General features: G+C 37.8%; 4 protein-coding genes across 4 annotated transcripts; 2 read left to right on the plus strand and 2 right to left on the minus strand.

The window, feature by feature from the left end:
- The first annotated feature begins 10,582 nt into the window (after nt 1-10,582).
- Nucleotides 10,583-11,884, plus strand: LOC141589652 (stemmadenine O-acetyltransferase-like). Its single transcript, XM_074410285.1, has one exon. The coding sequence runs from the start codon at nt 10,583-10,585 to the stop codon at nt 11,882-11,884; it is 1,302 nt and encodes a 433-aa protein (XP_074266386.1).
- A 1,351-nt stretch (nt 11,885-13,235) lies between these two features.
- LOC141589653 (stemmadenine O-acetyltransferase-like) lies at nt 13,236-14,534 on the minus strand. Its single transcript, XM_074410286.1, has one exon. The coding sequence runs from the start codon at nt 14,532-14,534 to the stop codon at nt 13,236-13,238; it is 1,299 nt and encodes a 432-aa protein (XP_074266387.1).
- Nucleotides 14,535-15,639: 1,105 nt separating this feature from the next.
- Nucleotides 15,640-18,132, minus strand: LOC141590851 (putative nucleoredoxin 1-2). Its single transcript, XM_074411383.1, has 2 exons — nt 15,868-18,132; nt 15,640-15,791 (listed from the first exon to the last, which is right to left on the minus strand). Exon 1 carries the CDS (start codon nt 17,702-17,704, stop codon nt 15,935-15,937), a length of 1,770 nt encoding a protein of 589 aa, XP_074267484.1. The 5' UTR covers nt 17,705-18,132; the 3' UTR covers nt 15,640-15,791; nt 15,868-15,934.
- A 1,169-nt stretch (nt 18,133-19,301) lies between these two features.
- Nucleotides 19,302-20,594, plus strand: LOC141589654 (stemmadenine O-acetyltransferase-like). The gene has a single exon (XM_074410287.1). It carries the CDS (start codon nt 19,302-19,304, stop codon nt 20,592-20,594), a length of 1,293 nt encoding a protein of 430 aa, XP_074266388.1.
- Nucleotides 20,595-22,497: the final 1,903 nt, after the last annotated feature.

Genomic DNA, 22,497 nt, shown 5'->3' on the forward strand with positions numbered 1-22,497 from the left:
ACCTGGGCACAAAGCCTACCAATGTTCGAGAAGAAATCTGCGAGGCCAATGTTCTTTGGATCGATGACGTTATTGCACCGGTGTGGTTGTGGAAGCTAATCGGTGGGTAATGTTCTTGAATGGGTTTTGGATCTGGAGCTTTGAGACACCTCTGTCTTTGATAGGGTTTATTTGCTTTGAGTTCGAGGAAGTTCTTTGATGGGGAATGCGTCTACATGGGTAACTCTTCATCCGCAAAGATCACGAGCAAAGGCAAGATCTTTCTCAAACTCACATTGGGGAAAACACTTGCTCTCGCAATGTTTTATTTGTACCCTCATTACGTCGAAACCTTGTGTCTGGTGCCTTGTTAAACAAAGCTGGTTTGAAACTTGTTTTTGAGGCTGACAAGGTGGTAATGTCGCGTAATAGGGAATTTGTGGGCAAGGGTTATCTTTCTGGGGGTCTTTTTGTATTGAACACCGAATCTGCTATTAATAATATTGCATCTTCTTCTCGCTTATATCGCCGAGTCTATTGATGTTTGGCATGGTAGGTTAGGTCATGTGATTGTGGATTATATTAAAAAACTTAGAACTATGAGTTTAATTTCGAGTTTGACGAGTCAAGAATTCTCTAAATGTGCTAGCTGTGTTGAGGCTAAGTTTACAAAGAAACCTAGTAAACCTGTGACTACTAGGAACACGAGTCTTCTTGAGTTAATTCACACCGACCTAGCTGACTTCAAAAATGTTGCAAGTAGAGGTGGCAAGAATTATTATGTTACGTTTATAGATGACTGTTCTAGATACACCCGTGTCTATTTGCTTAAGACTAAAGATGAAGCGAAACAATCTTTTATAAACTTTAAGAATGAAGTTGAGAACCAACTTGACAAGAAAATTAAAAGGGTAAGGTCTGATAGAGGTGGTGAGTATAAATCCAGTTATCTAGCCGACTTTTGTCTTTGCAAAACGGTTTAATACATGAGACTAGTCCACCTTACTTACCCCAATCCAATGGTGTAGCTGAACGTAAAAATAGAACCTTAAAAGAAATGATGAATGCTATGTTTTAAGTTCTGGCCTATCTGACGATATGTGGGGGGAAGCTATTCTTTCAGCTTGTCACATTCTTAACCGTGTACCTCATAAGAAAATTGACAAGATACCCTACGAGATTTGGAAGGGCTATCCTCCTAACCTGAGCTTCCTTAGGGTATGGGGGTGTTTAGCTAAAGTGGGTTTACCTGATTTTAGGAGACCTACCGTTGGACCTAAGACCTATGATTGTGTGTTTATAGGTTACGCTCAAAATAGCTCTGTTTATAGATTTATGTCTTTGAGTGACCGTTCTACATCTGAGGCTAGAGATGCCGAATTTTTTTAGCATGTTTTTCCTTTTCAGAAAACTGTTGTACCATCTCCTAGTTTATCTGTTGCATCTCCTGATTTGTCTTCACATGCTAGTACTAGCACTTCTATTGATGTTTCTGTTGAACATAGAAGAAGTAAAAGACCTAGATGCCCAAAGAACTTTGGTGATGATTATGATACAACGATGTTGTCTGAACTTGGATACACTGTTTGTGCTAGTGATGAGTTTGTTTCAGCTTTTTTAATAGAAGATGACCCAAAAACCTATAGTGAGGCAATGAAATCCATTGATGCTAATTTTTGGAAAGATGTTATTAAAAGTGAACTTGACTCTATTGTGTCAAATCAGACTTGGAAATTGACTGATTTACCTAAAGGTAGAAAACCCATTACAAGTAAATGGATCTTTAAAAAGAAAATGAGACCTGGCGGTACAATAGAGAGGTTCAAAGCTAGACTTGTAGTTAGAAGTTTTACACAAAAGAAGGGTATTGATTACTTTGATACTTACTCTCCTGTGACCAAAATTTCGACTATTAGGACTCTTGTCGCCTTAGCTGCTATTCATAACCTTGTTATACATCAGATGGATGTTAAAACTGCTTTTTTGAATAGTGAACTAAGGGAAGAGATCTATATGTCTCAACCTGAAGGTTTTGTGATTGAGGGTCAAGAGAGTAAAGTGTGTAAACTGAACAAGTCACTTTATGGACTGAAACAAGCACCTAAACAGTGGTATGAGAAATTTAACAACACTTTGATAAGTAATGGCTATGTGGTTAACAATTCTGATTCATGTGTTTATTCAAAAAAGATGGGATCTGATTGTGCAATTATATGCATGTATGTTGATGACATGTTAATACTTGGTAATAAATTGGAGGTCATAATTAGAACCAAAGATTTTTTGTCATCACAATTTGAGATGAAGGACTTAGGAGAAGCTAATGTTATCCTAGGAGTTAAGGTCATCCGAAACCCCAATGGAATCTGTCTAAGTCAATCTCATTATGTTGAAAAAGTGTTGAGAAAGTTTAACTGCTTTGATGATGTGCCTGCTAGAACACCCTATGATCCTAGTGTACCATTGTGTAAAAACTTGGGCAAGAGTGTTTCCCAAGAAGAGTATGCTAAAATCCTAGGTAGTGTGATGTTTTTAATGAACTGCACTCGACCAGATATTGCTTATGCAGTTAGTAGACTGAGTCGTTATACACATAACCCTAGTAATGAACACTGGAATGCTCTTCGTCGTTTACTAAAATACCTAAAAGGAACAGTTTACTTATGTTTGCATTATAGTAAATTTCCTGCTGTGTTAGAGGGATATTGTGATGTGAACTGGGTTGCAGGTAACGATGAGATCTGTTCTACTAGTGGTTATGTCTTTACCATGGGTGGAGGTGCTATATCGTGGAAGTCCTCTAAACAGACTTGTATCGCACGCTCTACCATGGAATCTGAGTTCATAGCTCTTGAGTTAGAAGGACAAGAGGCTGAATGGTTGAGAAACCTTTTAGCTGATATACCAGTATGGGGCGGACGGTTGACACCGGTCTCCCTGCACTGTGACTCGCAGGCTGCTATTGGTGTTGCAAAGAATAGTGTCTACAATTCGAAAAAGAGACACATTCGAATAAAGCACGCTGCAGTTAGACAACTCCAAGACAATGGAGTGATTGCTTTGGACTATGTGAAGTCTGAAAACAATCTCGCAGATCCCTTTACTAAAGGGCTGGCTAGGAGACTAGTCGTTGATACGTCGAGGGGAATGGGGCTTAAGTCCTTAGGTCAAGAGTGAGACTTGACTAGGTCTAAAGCTTATATTCCTATGGCGTTGTATGATTCATAGCCTCTATGGTGGTGCGTTTGAGACGCACTTGATGAATCATACACCAGGTTGGACTTAGGTCCTTAAGGACTCATGTGAGAAGTGTTATTGAGAAGCACTTGAGTCACCTACGTAGGTGTAACGATCATTAGACTATGAGAAGTCTTCTGATCACATCTATTAGTACCGAGGTAAACGCATAACTCTAAAAGAGCGCGTTGCACTTTCGCGGAACGATCTTAATCTGAAGGTATGATATGTGTTGTGGGGGGTATCGACCGAAGCTCAGCTAGGAATTCAAATCGCAAGATATTCTCTCGCTGTAAGTAAGTTGTTTCCTCATTACACTAAAGTGTCAATTCAAATCGAAAGATATTGATACCTAAGTATCCAATCCTTCCTTTACCCAGGAATTCTTTTTCTTTGTCTCTGGCGCCCCTAGTGGGGGATTGTTGGAAATAAGGGCTTTTTTTAGCAAAGTCATTTCTCCATATTGTCCCACATTGGTGAGGAAAAGAAAGATGTATGTGTTTATATATCTCATCTTGCCTTACACTATCACTACTGGGTCAAGGGAGGCTTTTGTGGAAGCCTTGCGAGGTGCTTAATTCAGCTCGCACACGCACGCCGTGCCCGTGCCCGGATCCGGATCCGTGATTCGGGATTTGGTAATCGCCTGCGGCGGGCTATGCCTATCTTTTTGGGCCAGTCCTGAGTATGTGTTTTTTGCTGCTTCTGTTTTGGTGTCAAAACAGAATAAGAAACAGTCAATCCGACTGTTAGTGGGTGAGCAAAAGGCTCCTGTTCTTCAGGCCTTGACTGCTGCAGTTCAGGGGCACGTTTTTAGCTTCTGAACTGCTCCAGTTCTGCTATAAATAAGACCCTGCATTCAGCTTCAAAAAACACATTCTTTCACACTCTTCTTCCTCTCTTCTCTTCTGTTCTCTAAATTATTTCTGGGTATTTGCTTAATTTCGTGCCAAGTCTCTCTGTCACGAGTGGGCGTGACATTGAGGAGGCTGTAGTGTGATCCTTGGGGAACTACCGGCACTAACTGATCGCCACCACGGTCGTACCGGGCAAATAGTTTTCAAGGCAGTGGCATTCTACCACGGCACTACTTTTTACGGTTCTATCTTTCTGCTCTCTTTCGCTTATTTTCGATTCTAGTTCTTCTCTGTTACCGCAATTAAACCAACATACACTTATATCTTTAATTTTAATTAAATTGATATACAGTCGGAGACGTGATGATAAGACGTCACATCTGTGTTTAAGGCCATTTTTTTACTGTTAGGATACACGTATCGACTTTTAAATTTGGCTTGCAATGTCGCACCTTCCCCTGGTAGTTCTCTGGGATAGGTGACCCCTTTATCGCCCTCAAGTTTACGATTTGAGAAACACTGAAAATCTTGTTGGACGTTGGCTTAGCCCTCGCAGTCTTAATAAACTTCTTCCAAAAGAAGGCGGAAACCACCCCTACCCTTGTTGGGGGACTATCTAATCGTCCGACATCACATTGCTTTTTCAGCTCGTCTAACTTCTCTTTGTCGAAAATAAGTGTTAGATATTTGTGTATGCACGAATAAGGATTGACAATAATGAAAACCGCACCGAATCGCTATGCTTTCCTAATAGAACAATTCGACCCTTACTTTAGTGCATGGGTTGTATCGAACTTTCTATTGAGATAAGACGGTTGCCCTCTGTATTCGGCACAGAATACAGAGATATAATTAAGAAGTATTTTGTGTAGATTGTTATGTGGTTCTATGATGCAGAAGATGAAATTCTTGTTCTACTGTAACTTTTCCTTCTCATCCCTCTGTCTATTTATAATGACAAAGGAGGGTATAGGGAGATGTATTTCTGAAGAGTCACAACTCTTCAGAAATTCCGTTTTCAATTAATTAAAACCCGAGTAATTTAATTACTACCAACCTCCGTCATAGTTATTCGAACCGAAAACTATACCGTAATTCCGTAAATAATTATGCAAGTGTACACTCCGTACTTCCCGAACTCACATTATATTATTTAGAAATTACCCATCTACGAACCAATCTTAATTACGCTAAATGAACCGGTAATTACTCTTAAATCACCAACATTCCTCCCCCATTTAAGCGTAATTCAAGAATTTAAACAGCTAACAAACATACCAATTTATGCATAAATGGAAATGTCACGAAGATTGAATTTCCACTTAGTGAAATTACACATTCCAAATATTCGAGTATCGGGGTGTGACTAAGCATTGAACCCTTTCTACCCATTTTGAATACATGAAGATAACTCACACATAAACTAATTTACTTCTAAAATTACATAAACCGACACTTATTTACAAGCCTAGTGTCCCATATCTATTCATGAACATATCAGGAGTCAAACCCATACTCCCTTGAAGCGGCTGTACTTCATGTTCATATAGGTTGATTCTTTTCATCGTGTCCTTGCAAACACACTTTTTCAAAAGATCAACCTTACAACATGCAAGTCTAAGCACACACCTCGGGATATAAATTATTGTGTGCTTCAATCTCTTAACAATAAGCCTTCCACATTGAATTCAGCCTCTAACGTTGTATTAGAGGGGAATTGGGTATCCTATCGCCAAGGATCTTATACGAGTTTTAGTCTCATCCCGTCAACCGACTTTATAACCAAGTCCCTAATTGATCCTTTATGCAAAGTGATCAACTAAAAATTGAGATCTCACAAAAGACAACCAATATCAATTCCCATTTATGATAGTCTATAAACCGTGTTATAACAAACACCCCGGTGCGCACCGTTATTCACTATCAAAAAATATATTAATGAAACTGGTTAAATAATTTAAGGAACATCGTAGATTATTTTCTTCAGCTACTTAGCCCTTTAACCGGCTATATGCTAACACTACGCATACCAACTCCGATGTCAAACTCATTATGCAAATTCACTTCTTGGAAACCCATAAGCTAACGGTGTCTCCCCTAAACAAGAATACTCTACCATTTGTAGAAAGGACCATTTACATTAGTAAATAAAATTGCATAACATTTTCCCTCCATAACCGAAGGAAAAACGACATAGGACAAACCATAATTCATGGTTTACTTCATACATTTTCACACTTGCCTAATAGCTTGCCAAGGATGAGTTCTAGTTATACTAGTATACTTACTCAACTTGTCATACCGCAATAATTAAGCCATTGTGAAAACCCAAGTAATGACTCCACTATCACTATAGAATAAAAGAGACATACTCGACCCTGGGAGTATTAACCGGAGAATAATAATCATACTCTTACCTTTGATCCTAATACCAAGGATCATACTACCTCCCCCATGTCCTTCATAGAAGAACACGATAACAGAACCACCTTTTACAAGGTAAATCATCTTTGGTCTATGCCAAAGATCAACTTGTCAATAATCTTACAACAAATGACTACTCCTTTACCGGACTCGTCAAATAACTGTACATTAAATGCTATTGATGTACCTCTTACATGGTTAAACCACCATGATGCCATAATCTCACCATGGTTATCACAAACCATCATTCCCGAGATTATATGATAAAATTAATTAAATAATCAAACTTTTAAATAGCTTTACACAAGTTATTGACATGTTAAACAATCATTTCAAGACAGTTAGAACACTAACCACAATACTATATAACCGATCAAATGTTACTCAACTAAAACATAGTCAACCCACATGATAACTAATAACTAATAACCAATTTTTAACATAATTATTAAAACATTTGATGATCAAACATCATAAATATAACATTAATCACTCTAATATTCATGAGAGCATAAAGTTATTTGCATATTTACCACAACAATAACCATGATCATTTTTAAACCAATTGATCAAACAAACATATATGTTTACATAGATAGTCTACATGATATACATCATGCATGATCAAATAACAACTCTTATCAAAAGTTAATACAAAGAACCATCTCATTAAGCTTGCACCCCATAGAACTCGCGGTGACCGCCAATGAGACAAAAACATGACAAAAAGCGTGTCACATTTCATGGGTGATACTCCAATTCTCTTCTTAAACAACCGTGTGTGTCTCAAGTCACTATAAACATTGACTACACACCACACAAACTTCAATACACTATGCTATTGAGCTATACGAGTACCCGTGTTTTACCACTCAATTCCGCCTGATCGTGTATTATGTTAAGGAAGATCTAGAAAAGATATTCACACCCACTTCTTATAGACAACAACCAAGTTGTTATTCTATACTAACTTGGGACAACCAAAGAGATACTCTCTTAACCATGTCATAAAATATGATCAATCTTTATAAGATATAAGTGCAAAAGAATCAATTTATAAATAACAGAATAGTTTTCTACCATTCTTAATTCCATGTCATTTCATCAAAATTTGACCAGCAAAATATCTTGCAAATTCATTTTGATAAAATGCCCTAAACGAAAACCATAACAACCCAGGACCAAATGAATAATAAACCGTCATCACAACTCAAAATGATCTTAGGTTTTATGTAACATAACATGCACTACACCATGCATTGATTAATCTTGAAAAGACACGATTAAATCAAACAAACATTTGTCGGTCATTAAACCAAATAACAAGATGTATGCACTTCAACTAAACAATAAAAATTGATAGTGCAATACCCACTGCACAAATACAACGGTTTCACGGAATACATTAATTATACAATCAAAGTTTCAACAACATATAAACGATCATCAAATCATACATGTAAATCATAATCGTTTATAAATTCCACATTGATATAATAACCATTGTTGATTCTTAAAACAAACATGTTGAAAAAAGTTCATGATGCATTTGTTCATGGGTAGATAACTGACTTCAGGCCAAACATTATCATGCATCAACATCAGTAATAATTGATCAACAATGCAATACCACAACAAATATAGTTAACATGCCACACATATTTAAGATGAATCAATTCACTTTTATCAAAACTCGATGCAATAGTGATTTTTTTTTTATCCACTTTGATGCTTTTGGCAAACGAAGAAAACAATATACGAAACATAACTTTTGAAGATGGTGCACATCATAGATGACCATAAAGTTACAATTATTTATCAAACATTAAAGGTATATAATAAGTATAATGTACTTATCTGTGCAATGTTTGATCCACTAAAATATCCAACACACAATGATGATGCATTAACATCCATTCACTCCGCACTGAGGACATCAAACACACGCATGATTTTAACAAATTTGTAGACAATACCATGCCCTGTTTGTCATATCATCAAGTAGAATCATCGGAGACAAATTCAGGAACCATAAATGAACCATAAATCAACTTCTCTGATTTTCTTCCAATATTGATGAGTATGATGACTAGCGTAACAATACAACCATTATCACAAAAACAAATAAATACTCTTAAGAATGTTGGTAAAATTTGGTATAGGGTAACAGTGATAATGATCGTAAACTTGGATATCAACCGAATCACGAACAGCACGCTTTCCTTAAGAGTAAAGGAATGTAAACTTATCTTGTATATATCCTGTTGCATAATTTGGTAAAATAAGTTCCCAAACAAACAACGTATTGCATACGTACCACCAGGAAAATATTATCCCATAACAAACCATGCATCCTCGCAAACCCATCATTTCGATATTGATGTCTTCTCGCACAATGATACAATCATTATCACAAAGAATAGCCAAACTAATAAAAATTATCCCATTCTCATCAGTTTTCATGTACGATTTCCTTTTCTAACAATTGATGACAAACCCCAATATCATCAATCCTGCCTCATGTGTACGTAACACATCAAAGACACGAATCTTTGATCTTAATCCATGAACCGCAAATTACAAACTCCCCGACTTTCCATATGTCGATATCATCTTGCATACGGATTCCATAATTAACCTTCATTGTCATTCCTTCAGCATTCGTCATCTTGAAAGATTTCGATAAATTGTTCTATTAGATTGTTAGATATTTGTGTATGCACGAATAAGGATTGACAATAATGAAAACCGCACCGAATCGCTATGCTTTCCTAATAGAACAATTCGACCCTTACTTTAGTGCCTGGGTTGTATCGAACTTTCTATTGAGATAAGACGGTTGCCCTCTGTATTCGGCACAGAATACAGAGATATAATTAAGAAGTATTTTGTGTAGATTGTTATGTGGTTCTATGATGCAGAAGATGAAATTCTTGTTCTACTGTAACTTTTCCTTCTCATCCCTCTGTCTATTTATAATGACAAAGGAGGGTATAGGGAGATGTATTTCTGAAGAGTCACAACTCTTCAGAAATTCCGTTTTCAATTAATTAAAACCCGAGTAATTTAATTACTACCAACCTCCGTCATAGTTATTCGAACCGAAAACTATACCGTAATTCCGTAAATAATTATGCAAGTGTACACTCCGTACTTCCCGAACTCACATTATATTATTTAGAAATTACCCATCTACGAACCAATCTTAATTACGCTAAATGAACCGGTAATTACTCTTAAATCACCAACAATAAGCCTTCTCGTCACAACCTTTTCCTTAAAAATGAAATCGTCAGGGTCATAGATCCCATTCAAGTCCATGGCAGGAAAAAGGGATGGTGAATCAAATGTGGCCGATTTTGAGTGATTATCACTTAAAACACCTCGAGCATTACAAGCCCGAGCGTCTATAAACGCAAAATAGGTTGCTGCATCAGCAATCTTGTGCGAAATGCACAAAGTTATAGCCATATTGCCACACGAAAAGTGGTTCACTTGGACCGCTGTAATTATGCTGCTGTTAATGCTAACAGTTATTTATGTCAATGTTAACATAAATCTCAATTTATATGCAAAGTCAATGTTAGTATAATTTTAGATGAATTATTGGGAAGAGCCATTAGTAAATGCAAAGTCAATGATTCCTCTGTAATATTTTATGCAAACTGCATGCTGTAAAAACAAAGTCTATGTTTCTTCTGCATTTTATGACTTGATAAAATATAGAAGAATCATTGACTCAAATTGCAAATTGTTGCAGTCTGGTGGCGTGTCTTTTTATTGTTAGACTTCACATCTCTTTCGTTAATTTTAAATTGAAATACAGTTAAATCGAAGATGTAATGATCAGATGGTCACGACATAGTTTAAGGCCATTTAGGTAGCAAGTCACTGTAATGCTAATAAACTACATCATATATAAGATGTTGTCTTAGAAGAATAATCGAGTTCACAAATTTTAATGGCAGTTTGCAATAATTATTTAACAAAAAATAAATGATTTTCTCATTTGATTGTATGCATATAAGTTGAGATTCAGGCTAGAGAAGAAAACCGCCTATCTTCTCCAAAAACTATAGATCAAAATGGCGAAATTCAAAGTCGAGATTAAATCAAAAGACATGATCAAACCTTTATCTCCAACACCAAATCACCTTAAGAACCACCAACTCTCCTTTATAGACAAGTTTGCACCTCCTGTTCTCATGCCTTTTATATTCTTTTACAATACTCCATTTAACTATAATAATAGTATTAACTCCCAAACTACCACCAAATTGCTTAAAAAGTCGCTCTCTGAGACATTGGTTCAGTTCTACCCTCTAGCCGGAAGGATTGAAGGAAACTTATCAATCAACTGCAACGATGAAGGGGCCGAGTTTTATGAAGCTGATGTTTTAGCTAGCTTGGCTGAAGTTATAGTGAATCCAGATCCGGACGAATTAATAAGGCTATTACCTTATGCAACTGTTAGGACTAACACTAGCATAGTAACTGCGGTCCAAGTCAACCGCTTTTCATGTGGCGGTATGGCTATAAGTGTGTGCATTTCACATAAGATTGGTGATGCAACGACTGATATCGCGTTTATCAACACTTGGGGTCGTAATGCTCGCGGTGGTGTTTCTGATAGTGATGACAATTTGGTTACATTTGATTCGACACCATTTTTGACTCCCATGGACTTAAATGGGATATTTGACCCGGAATCCGTCATTTCTAAAAAAAAGATAGTCACAAGGAGGCTAGTTTTCGACAAGGAAAAGTTAGACGAGCTAAAAAAGCAATATGATGACGGGCAACTAGGGAGTCCCCCGACTAGAGTGACCGCGGTTTATGCCTTCTTATGGAACAAACTTATTAAGATTGCGAGGGCTAAGCCGACACCCCCAAAGATCTCTAGTGCTTCAATAGCTGTAAACTTGAGGGCAATAAGGGGTTCACCTATCCCTAATAATTGCTACGGTAACCTTTACTGGATCCCATTCGCGCATACCTCAATCGAATCAGAAAACACCGAGACAATAGTCAAGCTTAAGACGGTATTGAAGCAGAATGATATGAGTCTTTTAAGAAAGATCAAAACAGGAGAGTGTCTTCTCGAATTCCAAGAGGCTTATACGAACTTTTCCAAAAGGGGAATATACTTTTGTTCGTTTAGTAGCCTGATTAGAATGCCGCTGTATGAGGTTAATTTTGGGTGGGGTACACCTTTATGGGTATCTCAAACTACGTTGCCGTTCAAAAATAATGTAATTTTGTTTAGCACCAAGTGCGGACAAGGAATCGAAGCTTGGGTTCATGTGCTAGATGAATATGTTGCCATGCTTGATCAAGATCAGGAGATTCATCCACTCGCATCGCACTGTATGCGAGCAAAATTGTAATGTACCGGTACCAAGAAATGAAATTGATCCTCATACAAGGAAATTTAGTGCTCGAACATGATGTCGCCATGTTTGAAGAAGATCATGAGTCTAGTGGTATACTGTTTTGGTAAAAATTTACCGAGTTATTAATTTAATTAGTGAGTGATAGTGATTAATCTATGGCCAACGACGGAATGAATGCGATAAATTTAATGTACGAATGAACAACGAAATAAGAGAGTGACTCGAGGAATTTTTGGTGACGCGAAAAACCCGGTGTGTGAACAACCGCGGGGGGAGTCGAAATCCCACCAACTTTGCACTATAATCGAGACGGAATTATGCAAGTAAGGAAATACAAGACTTATTTTGCTAGCGAATTATTGCTAAGAGTCGACGGTATATTGAATAGTAGAGTGTTTGTGTGTGGAATGAGATGCCTCCTTAATTGTGACTTGCTTCCCTTTATATAGTTGTTGTCTTGCTAGAGTTAAGTCCACAATGTTTTCCTGCTTCTGCTCCTGGATTCCTGCGTATGCTCCTGTAAAGTAAGGGGTAGTTGCTTGATAATAGGAGGTGGTTGGTTGACTTTTCCTCCCCTTTTGTGCGTGAGGTAACAAACACAAATGTGTTTGTTTATCTTTTAATCCAATGGTCCCTACTTGTCCATCTCATCAATCTCCTTGCTTTTTCATCCGCCAATGAAAAGATGCCACATCATCATGGATAAAAAAGTGCTATTTTTATCCCCAACATACACTATGACCCTTGTCTTAAAAGCATTCCCTTTTCATCCTTCACAAGTCATTATGTTACTCCGTATTACAAATGAAATTCGAATAAGAATATTGAGAATAATATCGTAAATATTTCTAACCATATTTGTTAATATTCTTTAGGTCAAAATTATCCTATAATATCATGGAAATATTCTTAGTTGATCTCATGCTTGTACATAAGTTATGACTTATGCATTACGGCTACTATAAGTTGTTAGGGTAGATTGCCTCTGTCCCGGTCATTTGTTGTCCTTTTCCATTTTGGGGTGTCTCAGTCATTTGTTGTCCTTTCTATTTTAGGAATGCATGTGATGAACAATTTGATCATTCACACTCAATTTGGTCCACATGTCATTTAGTAATTGGCTCTCTCCTATTTTTTTAGTCTTTGTGCTAAAACGAAAGGACAACAAATGACCGGGACAGAGGGAGTAATTAGTATATAAACAAAGTCTTGTACTCTTTGTATTCTATGCAATTCAACTCAATGAAATTCAATCTTTCATAATTCTATTAAAGAAAACTTAGGCTTCTGGTATACAGATGTTACTGGAAAAAGAAAACACACTGACATTCCATAAACAATACAATTACAGTTGAATAATGGGCGATGCGAGTGAACAAAACTCTTGATCTGCTTCAAGCGTAGCAACATCATGTTCGAGTACATTCATCCAAGCTTCAATTCCTTGTCCACACTTTGTAGGCAACAAAAACACTGTGTTTTTGAATGGTAATGTAGTCGTAGATACCCATATAGGCGTGCCCCACCCAAAATTAACCTCATACAATGGAAACCAAATCAAGCTACTAACTCCGCAAAAGTCTGCTTCCCCTTGAGAAAAGCTCTCATAAGCCTTTTGTAATTCAACAAGACACTCTCCTGTTTTGATCTTTTCTAAATAACTTGTATCGATCTTTTTCACAGCCGTCCTGAGCTTGCCTACTGCTTCGGTGTATTCTATTTCTGGTTCAACTTGGGTATGCGCGAATGTAGACCAGAATAGATTCCCGTGGTAGTTCTCTGGGATAGGCGAGCTCTTTATTGTCCTCAAGTTTACAACTTGAGAAACACCGAAAAACTTGGTTGGCATTGGCTTGGCTCTCGCAATCTTAATGAACATCTTCCATAACAAGGCGGAAACCACTCCCGCTCTTGTGGGAGGACTCTCTAGTTGCTCATTGTCACATTGCTTTTTCAGCTCGTCTAATTTCTCCTTGTCGAAAATTAGCCTCCTCGTTACAAGCTCTTCTTTACATATGGCAATTTCAGGGTCATAGATCCCATTCAGGTCCATGGGAGGAAAAAAGGATGCCGAATCAAATGTAACCAATTTTTTATCATTATTAGAATCACCTCGAGCACAACGAGCCCAAGCTTTAATAAACGCACCAACGGTTGCTCCATCAGCAATCTTATGAGACATGCACACACCAATAGCCATACTGCCACATGAAAAATGGTTTACTTGGACCGCGGTTACTATGTTATTATTATTAATGCTAAGAGGTGCATAGGGTAATAGCTTTGTTAATTCCTTCAAATCTGGATTGGCTATAACTTCCGCCAGACTAGCTAAAATATCAGCTTCGTAAAACTCGACCCCTTGGTCGTTGCAGTCGATTGATAAGTTGCCATTAACCCTTCCAGCTAGCGGATAGAACTGAACTAATGTCTCGGAGAGCGAGTTCTTGAGCAACATGGTGGTGGTGGTGGTATTATTATTGTGTTGGCTAAATGGAGTTTGGTAATAAAATATCAAAGGCATGAGAACAGGAGGTGCAAACTGATCAAGAAAGGAGAGTTGAAGGGTTTTTAGATTATTTGGGGTTTCAGAAAATGGCTTGATCATGTCTTTCGATTTTATCTCAACTTTGAAATTCGACATTTTTTTTCCTAGATGGTTTTTGGGGAAGATAGTCGGGTTTTTTGCTCTTTTTGCTGTACGTTGTATTGGTATTATTCTAGCCTAAATCTCAATGTATATATATGCGAAAATTTATTTGACAAAAATATTTATGTTTAATTGAATTATGGCGAAGTACCATAAAAAAATTGCAAACTGAATGATTGTTCGAAGATAATACCTTACCAATCCAGTATATTTTATGGGAGGCCGGCGGATTACAGGCTGTTTAATACCGATACTCTCTCTGAAGCATGTTTAGTCTGGCTTCGTTTATGGATCCTGATTACAAGCTGTCGCAGAATAATACTGATTACAAGCAGTTTAATACTCAAGTCAATTCTCTCCAGTGTGTTCTGTTCGGCTTGGTTGTTTTTCTTTATTCGAGAATGCCAGTTAATTGAAGATTTGAGTCCCCAGCCTCTGAATACGATATGTTCAGTTTAGTATTATAAGTGTCATTTTCTTATTGAAATACAGGCGAAGACGTGATGATCAGATGGTCACATTACTCAAATCTGTGTTTAAGCCCATTTATTTTGGGGTCAAACAACTCTTTCAGTAATTACTCAAATCTGTGTTTAAGGCCATTTCTGGTGGCCATTTTTACCACCTTTGTGTCGATTTGTTTGACAGCCATCCTTAGCTTGTTTACTGCCTCAGTCTATTGTGTTTCTGATTCAATTGTAATGACTTGGAGAACGAGTTTTTGAGCGATGTGCGTGGGTATTATTGCGGCTAAGCAGAGTTTCGTAAAAGAATATGAAAGGCGTGAGTCTAGTATGTAGCAGTGTCGCACAATTCAATTAATGGCAGCGTTAATTAAGACCAGTAGACCACCCTGTACTGGATGTAAGACGTCTAATTGCTGCGCCGAGTATGAGAAAGCACAATACAGTGAGTCAAGTTATTAAGGGAATACATATTCCGAGTATACCTACGTATTATTACCCTTGTACCAAATGGCCTTAAACAACGTTGTGACCATCTGATCATCGCATCTTCGATTAAACTGTATGTCGATTTAAAATTAACGAAAGAGATGTGAAGTCTAACAATAAAAAGACAGGCCACCAGACTCCAATAATTTGCAATTTGAGTCAATGATGATTCTTCTATATTTTATCAAGTCATAAAATACAGAAGAAGCATAGACTTTGCATTTACAGCATGCAGTTTGCGTATAAATTGAGATTGTTTGCATATAATATTACACAAGAATCATTGACTTTGCATTTACTAATGGCTCTTCCCAATAATTCATCTAAAATAATTGTCTGCATATAAATTGAGATTTATGTTAGACTAAGAACACACAATACAACAGTAAAAGAGCATATAAATTGAGATTTATGTTATACTAGCAACTTTGTAACCCTCTGCTACCGGGTATCCTCTTCAAGGCGTCTAAGAATCTCAGAGGCCAATGTGTTATCGAATAGGGAGGCAAAGGAATCCGATACATATAGATTATTTTCAGCCCAAAGCGATAGTATCTTCCCGTCTTTCCCAATTGATACTAGGCTTGGACGAGTAAGCATCTTGTTATATGTATGCTTCATCACGATTTCACTCAAATCATAAGGCAATATATGCCACTTCATCTCACACACTTGGCTATGTATCTGTCCTGAAACGGACCCGAAAGGAACAAAAACCACCTCTGCATCCGGAAACTTGACCTTAATTCCACGGTACTCCTTTTTCAGTCTCTTGAATAGAGACGATCTGTTGCTCTTATACAATGAGGGGAAGTCAAAGTAAAGTAGAACATTCTTATTGTGAAGTTCTGACATGTGTGAATAATGTCCGATCATTTGTTCTAGGGTGATTGATCTAATCTCACTGACCTTCCTTTCTATGATAACGTCCCTTGTGAAGGGAAATGCATCAACCTCGTACGAACTTGCAATATGTTTTCCCCAAACGTCTCCAGGACGGTCACCATGTGGCAAAATGATTAACTGGTCTTCTGAATAGCAGTAGTAGTGGCGCCAAAGGGTACGACATATCTTGTCGTTGAAGGGGAATACCAACCAAGATGAACAAGAATTTTTCAAAGCAGATTCTTTCATAAGGTTATAAAAGGATGCGGGATCATGATGAGTTCCAAAGGGTATTGGGACAACGACAATCTGAAAGTTATGCCCTTCACCGACACATTTTTGATGGACGTCCTTAAGCTTAACCATGAATTTCCCGTCAAAATAGAGGTATAGTCCGACAACTGTATTATCACCAAGGTCAGACGTTGGTATAGAACTGTTTTCATCGGAAATTAATGAGAGATGATCACATTGGAGAAGTTCGCTAAGGGATATAGGAGAATCAGTGGACCGTAGCCTCTGTCGAGTAATCTCATCTTGATGCTGGATATTATCAAAATGCTCCTTAGTAAACGGATAAGATTCAGCTCCGTAATTATTCAGGAAATGAGAATCGGACTTCAAAATCATGCCATTGGGATGTACAACTAGGCAAGGTACTTGGCGCAACATACTCTTGGGCCACATGCAGAAAGACTCCCATATCTTGTCACGGGACGTGAAATCAGAGAAGGGGATAGCAAGACAATCAAGTGACAAAGTGGAATAAAAGCTGTTAAAATCAGCCTCACCAAAACCAGTATCAATCACCGCAACAACAACCAACTTAACGTTATGATCAATTCCTTTGAGAGATAGTTGAGAGTATAACGCTTCAAGGTTTCGGCAAACCCTAGCTTCAGGATAATCATTCTGAAAAGGGATGCGGAAACAACAAACAACAACGTAGTTTCCCTCAAGACTAGCGATAGGGACAGTTATACCACTTTTGGTCGTGACCAGAAAATTTCGAGTGTCAGTAGATAGCAAGGCTTTCACATCAACAAGTTTTCCTTTCTCAAATTCATGAGAAGGAATAGTTGAATCTGGCTGCATTCCCTCATCATCATCATCCCCATCATCGTCATCCTCCCCCTCGTCGTTGTCGTCCTCGTCCTCGTCCTCGTCCTCGTCCACCACACTTGACATTATACGTCTCTTTTTTACTGACTTTTCAGGAATTGTTTCACATGGTTTGACGAGGTGGATCGTATCAGCTGAGTTGTTTGAGGACATAGTCTCGCTTGGCGTTATAAGCATCAACTCAATTGGCTTCGTTGTGGGCATTGTCTACAATGACCTTATCTTTGGGTTCTAGGAATCCACCAAGCCTGATATCAAAATCAATAATAATAATAATAAGAAGTAGTACGGAGTAATACAAATTGCGAAAACATATGCATAGTACAGCTCAGCTCAGCGATTGTCAAATTATAAACTTAGCAAAATACATAGATGTTGCAAACATATGTACACTAGAGCTCAGCTCAGCAAATACTTGAACTCAACAACTAGTGATACATCAATAATTGACAGAATGGAGACAGAAAATCCAAAACAATTCGAAATTAAAACACGAAATTAGCAAATAGATACAAACCACACTGAATCAAAATTTGAAACAAAAACAAAAAAAAGGAAAAATATATTTGCAAATTAAAATAGAAAGGGGAATGCTCACCAGATGTTTGCGATGGAATTTGACGGAATTTCTCAAATTTATTGGAGACACTAAAACCCCAATTTAGTGTGTTTTCTTACCTCAAATTGCAGTACATCGAGCCTATTTGTAGGCAATCTATGTCGGTTAGTCGGTTACAATGGCCATATTTTTACCTTCCTTACTCTTGATTTTTGTATTTATACTTTATAGGCAATCTATGTCGGTTACCATAGGTCGGGTCAATTTCAGTTCGGGTCAATTTTGTGTCGGGTTATTTCAGGTCGGTAGACTTCATGTTCGGGTCATTTTCAGGTCAACTATTATCAAATTATTCGTGGATAATAATCAGTTTGCAACAATAAATATTCGGGCCGAATTATACTGCGTCTGGTCAATTCGGGTTTGCGTCAAGGTCGGGTCTTGAGTTCGGGTGTTGGGTTGGGTTCCGGTCGGATCATTCGAGTCGAGTCAACTTTTCCCGGTCATAATAGTGTTTGTTACTCCTTCGTTTTTGTAAATATGACATTTTTATTTTTCGAGACGATGGATTTTTTATAAAAATATGTAGTCTAAAGGAGTAGTTCTGGTCAACAATTATGACCTTTCAATTTCAAATCCTAGTTCCGCCACTTGTTCATCACATCTTTTTTGTTTTTTTGTTTTTTGATGACGAAGGGGTTAAATCCCACGGCTCATGCATTCCCGCACCGCCACTTGAACCATGTAAGCCACCCCCTTCGGGGCTGCACCACATGAACCATGTAAGCCACCCCTGTCAACTCCTGCATTGCATATTTCAGGTTTAACCCGGCTACCACTGGACTAACACCACTTGATTCATCATCACATCTTTGATTAAACTGTATGTCAAATTAAAATTAAACAAAGACTTGTGTAGTCTAACAAGAAGAAGACGACCGCCAGAAATCATCAATTAATTGATAATCTACCCAGGCAGCTTTCCGACGCACTCGGATAAAATACAAAAAAGGCAAACTGTTCACATTTGAGAGGATTTACTTTTTACATTTGAGAGAATTTACTTTTGAATATTAAACTTGCTGAATTTTCCACGCATGACATAAAATATGCATGGTAGGAAGACTGCATGTCTTTAGTTTGCCTATAAATTGAGAGACTTATGCTACACTCAGAACATACAATACAACACCACAAGAGCTAAAAATAACCTGCTATCTTTTTCAAACAATATCGATTAAAATGGCAAAAATCAATGTCGAGATTAAATCAAAAGACATGATCAAGCCTTTTTCTGAAACACCAAATCACCTTAAGACCCTCCAACCGTCTTTTATAGACCTGTTTGCGCCTCCCATTCTCATGCCTTTGATATTCTTTTACCAAACTCCATTTAACCACAATAACAACTCCGAAACCACCACAACCAAATTGCTTAAGAAGTCCCTCTCCGAGACATTGGTTCAGTTCTACCCGCTAGCAGGAAGAATAGAAGGCAATTTATCTATCGACTGTAATGATGAAGGGGTTGAGTTTTACGAAGCTGATGTTTTAACAAGCATGGCGGAAATTATAACGAATCCAGATCCAGAAGAATTAGTAAAGCTATTACCTTCTGCAACTGTTAACATTAACAGTAGCGAAGTTACAACGGTCCAAGTGAACTATTTTCCGTGTGGCAATGTAGCTGTAACTGTATGCATTTCGCACAAGATTGCTGATGCAGCAACCTGTTTTGCGTTTATCAACGCTTGGGCTTGTAATGCTCGAGGTTTTTCAACTGATAATAATCACACAAAATTGGTTACATTTGATTCAGCATCGCTTTTTCCTCCAATGGACTTGAATGGGATCTATAACCCTGACGATTTCATTTGTAAGGAAAAGATTGTGACGAGGAGACTGATTTTCGACAAAGAGAAGTTAGACGAGCTGAAAAAGCAATGTGATGTCGGAAAATTAGAGAGTCCCCCGACAAGAGTAGGGGTGGTTTCCGCCTTCTTTTGGAAAAAGTTTATTAAGATCGCGCGGGATAAGTCAACACCCATCAAGATTTCCAGCGTTTCACAAATCGTAAACTTGAGAACAATAAAGAATTCACCTATCCCAGAGAATTACGAGGGGAACCTTTTCTGGACTACATTAGCGCATACCCAAGTCGAACGAGAAATAGAATTCACCGAGGCAGTAGGCAAGCTCAGGACGGCTGTGAAAAAGATAGATACGAGTTATTTACGTAAGATTAAAACAGGAGAATGTCTTGTTGAACCGCAAAAGGTTTTTGAGAGATTTTCTCGAGGGGAAGGAGATTTATGCGCGTTTAGTAGCTTGATTAGATTACCGCTTTATGAGGTTAATTTTGGATGGGGAACACCTATGTTGGTATCTACGACTACGTTACCATACAAGAACAATGTGTTTTTTATGCCTACAAAGTGTGGACAAGGAGTTGAAGCTTGGTTGAATGTGCTCGAACATGATGTTGCTATGTTTGACGAAGATGATGAGATTCGTTCACTCAAATCACACATATAGTTACAAATCCCTGAATCCTTATCGTTTGAATCCGTTGTACGTACACGATCATTTGTTTGTGTGAAAATGTATTGGAGTGTAAGATATTGTGTTTCCAAGTTCTACATTATTCAAAACAAATCTGCGTTAAACTGCTCTTATGTGATACTGTGGCTATGAGAGTAACGCAGCAAATCGAGCAGAATCGAACTGCATGAAGCATTTGTGAGTTTTCTCCCATGAAAACTATTTCATGCACGTATCATCCTCTTATCACAAATCACAACACAATTTAGAAAGTAAAATTCACAGCTATAATAATGCCTAATTATGGCAATGGATCGGGTCGGGTGAATCTACATTCGTCATCTATCGGTTACTTTAAATCTTCATCCAACCATCGGTCATCCATAAAAATTACCATCCACCATACTGAGTATTGCCAAAGGAAAAGCACCTCCATCATGTTCCTCAAATCTTGATGTATACTTAACCTTGCATATAAGTTATGCGGCTACGTCAACGTCAACGTCAACGTCATATCACTAGGGTTGGTTTGGGTCATTTTCGGATATGGGTCATTTTTGATCGGGTCATTTATGCGCAAAAGACTTTAGTTAGTACTAATGTGATTAACAAAGAGTATCCTACAAAATTTATTATTTTTTATGGAGCAATAGAAATTGGAATCAACGAACCCTATATCTAGACTTATATAATATTAATATGACTTCATACTTATAATTTCTGAACACTTTTGATCATTTTGGATCGAGTTATTAATTACATGCCTGGTTTTTTTGGGTTGGGTTGGGTCACCTCGAGCTAGTCAACATTGGGTCAATTAATGTTCGGGTTCGGTCAATTCAGGTTTCAGGTCATTACCAAAATATCAGACCAGATAACAGTTTCATGTCTCGAATCAGCCTTATCAAATCCAGTCATTCGAATAGAATCGAGTCAACTCGGTCTAGTCTACATATATCCATCAAAAACCTAAGTCCCCTTTTTCTTTTTATGTCAAATGAGCCACAAGCGCACTACAATATCAAGGATGAGAAATTCAAACTCGAAACTTATTGTCCATTATACTCCATTTTTAGTCATTAAACAAAGGCACTGTTTGGTAAGGCATTTCAGGTACCTGATTTGGTCAAAATAGCTTATTTGACCAAAATTTCAGGTACCTTATTTTTTTGTAAGCGTTTGGCAAGTAGCTTATTTAACTAAATAAGCTACCTGAAATGAAAGGGTCATGCTCATTCATGGACATGATTTACTCAATCATGTACCTAAATGACCATTATACCCTTACTTTTAAATCTCATTTACCACTTTGTACCAATTTCAACAAACCTTTCAAATTACACTTCAAAACCACCCACCAACCACCAATCCACCACAATCAGAATCACCGCACCAAACCCCGACCGGCGGACCCCACGAACCCATGCCTCACGCCACAACCATACCCTCTCTTCATGTCGCCTCTCTCCGGCCAGAATCAAGGCATCTGATCCCTATCGTCCCTCTCCCTCGCCTTCTGACGCCGGCCACCACATGCCTCCCTCCGAACTCCGCCCCTTCCCTTTCCACCCCAGCCAGCCTTTGGCATTCCCGTGTTCTTAATTTTCATTAACACAAGTATATAAATCCTAATTTATTAACCATAATTAACTAAATTTCCCTATTTTAATGTCATTCATGCATAGTTAATTTAATCAGGATTATTAGTTGACTAACAAGAGAGTTACTATCCATAATTGAATTATTTGAATGGAGTTTGATTAGTTTTGGGAGGAAGAGAGTTAGAGAGAAATTTTTTTTTTTTTTAGAAGAAAGGTAAGGTAAGGAAATATAATGGTAAAAAGTCCATGAAAGAGTAAAAGTTGTCCATGAATGAGCAATGATGAAATGCTACCTA

Source organism: Silene latifolia, chromosome 7, assembly GCF_048544455.1.
Source record: "Silene latifolia isolate original U9 population chromosome 7, ASM4854445v1, whole genome shotgun sequence".
Taxonomy (NCBI): domain Eukaryota; kingdom Viridiplantae; phylum Streptophyta; class Magnoliopsida; order Caryophyllales; family Caryophyllaceae; genus Silene; species Silene latifolia.

Bases quoted from the DNA above. Each gene is read 5' to 3' on its own strand.
- LOC141589653 (XM_074410286.1), bottom strand. From the start codon at position 14,534: ATGTCGAATTTCAAAGTTGAGATAAAATCGAAAGACATGATCAAGCCA.
- LOC141589654 (XM_074410287.1), top strand. From the start codon at position 19,302: ATGGCAAAAATCAATGTCGAGATTAAATCAAAAGACATGATCAAGCCT.
- LOC141589652 (XM_074410285.1), top strand. From the start codon at position 10,583: ATGGCGAAATTCAAAGTCGAGATTAAATCAAAAGACATGATCAAACCT.
- LOC141590851 (XM_074411383.1), bottom strand. From the start codon at position 17,704: ATGCCCACAACGAAGCCAATTGAGTTGATGCTTATAACGCCAAGCGAG.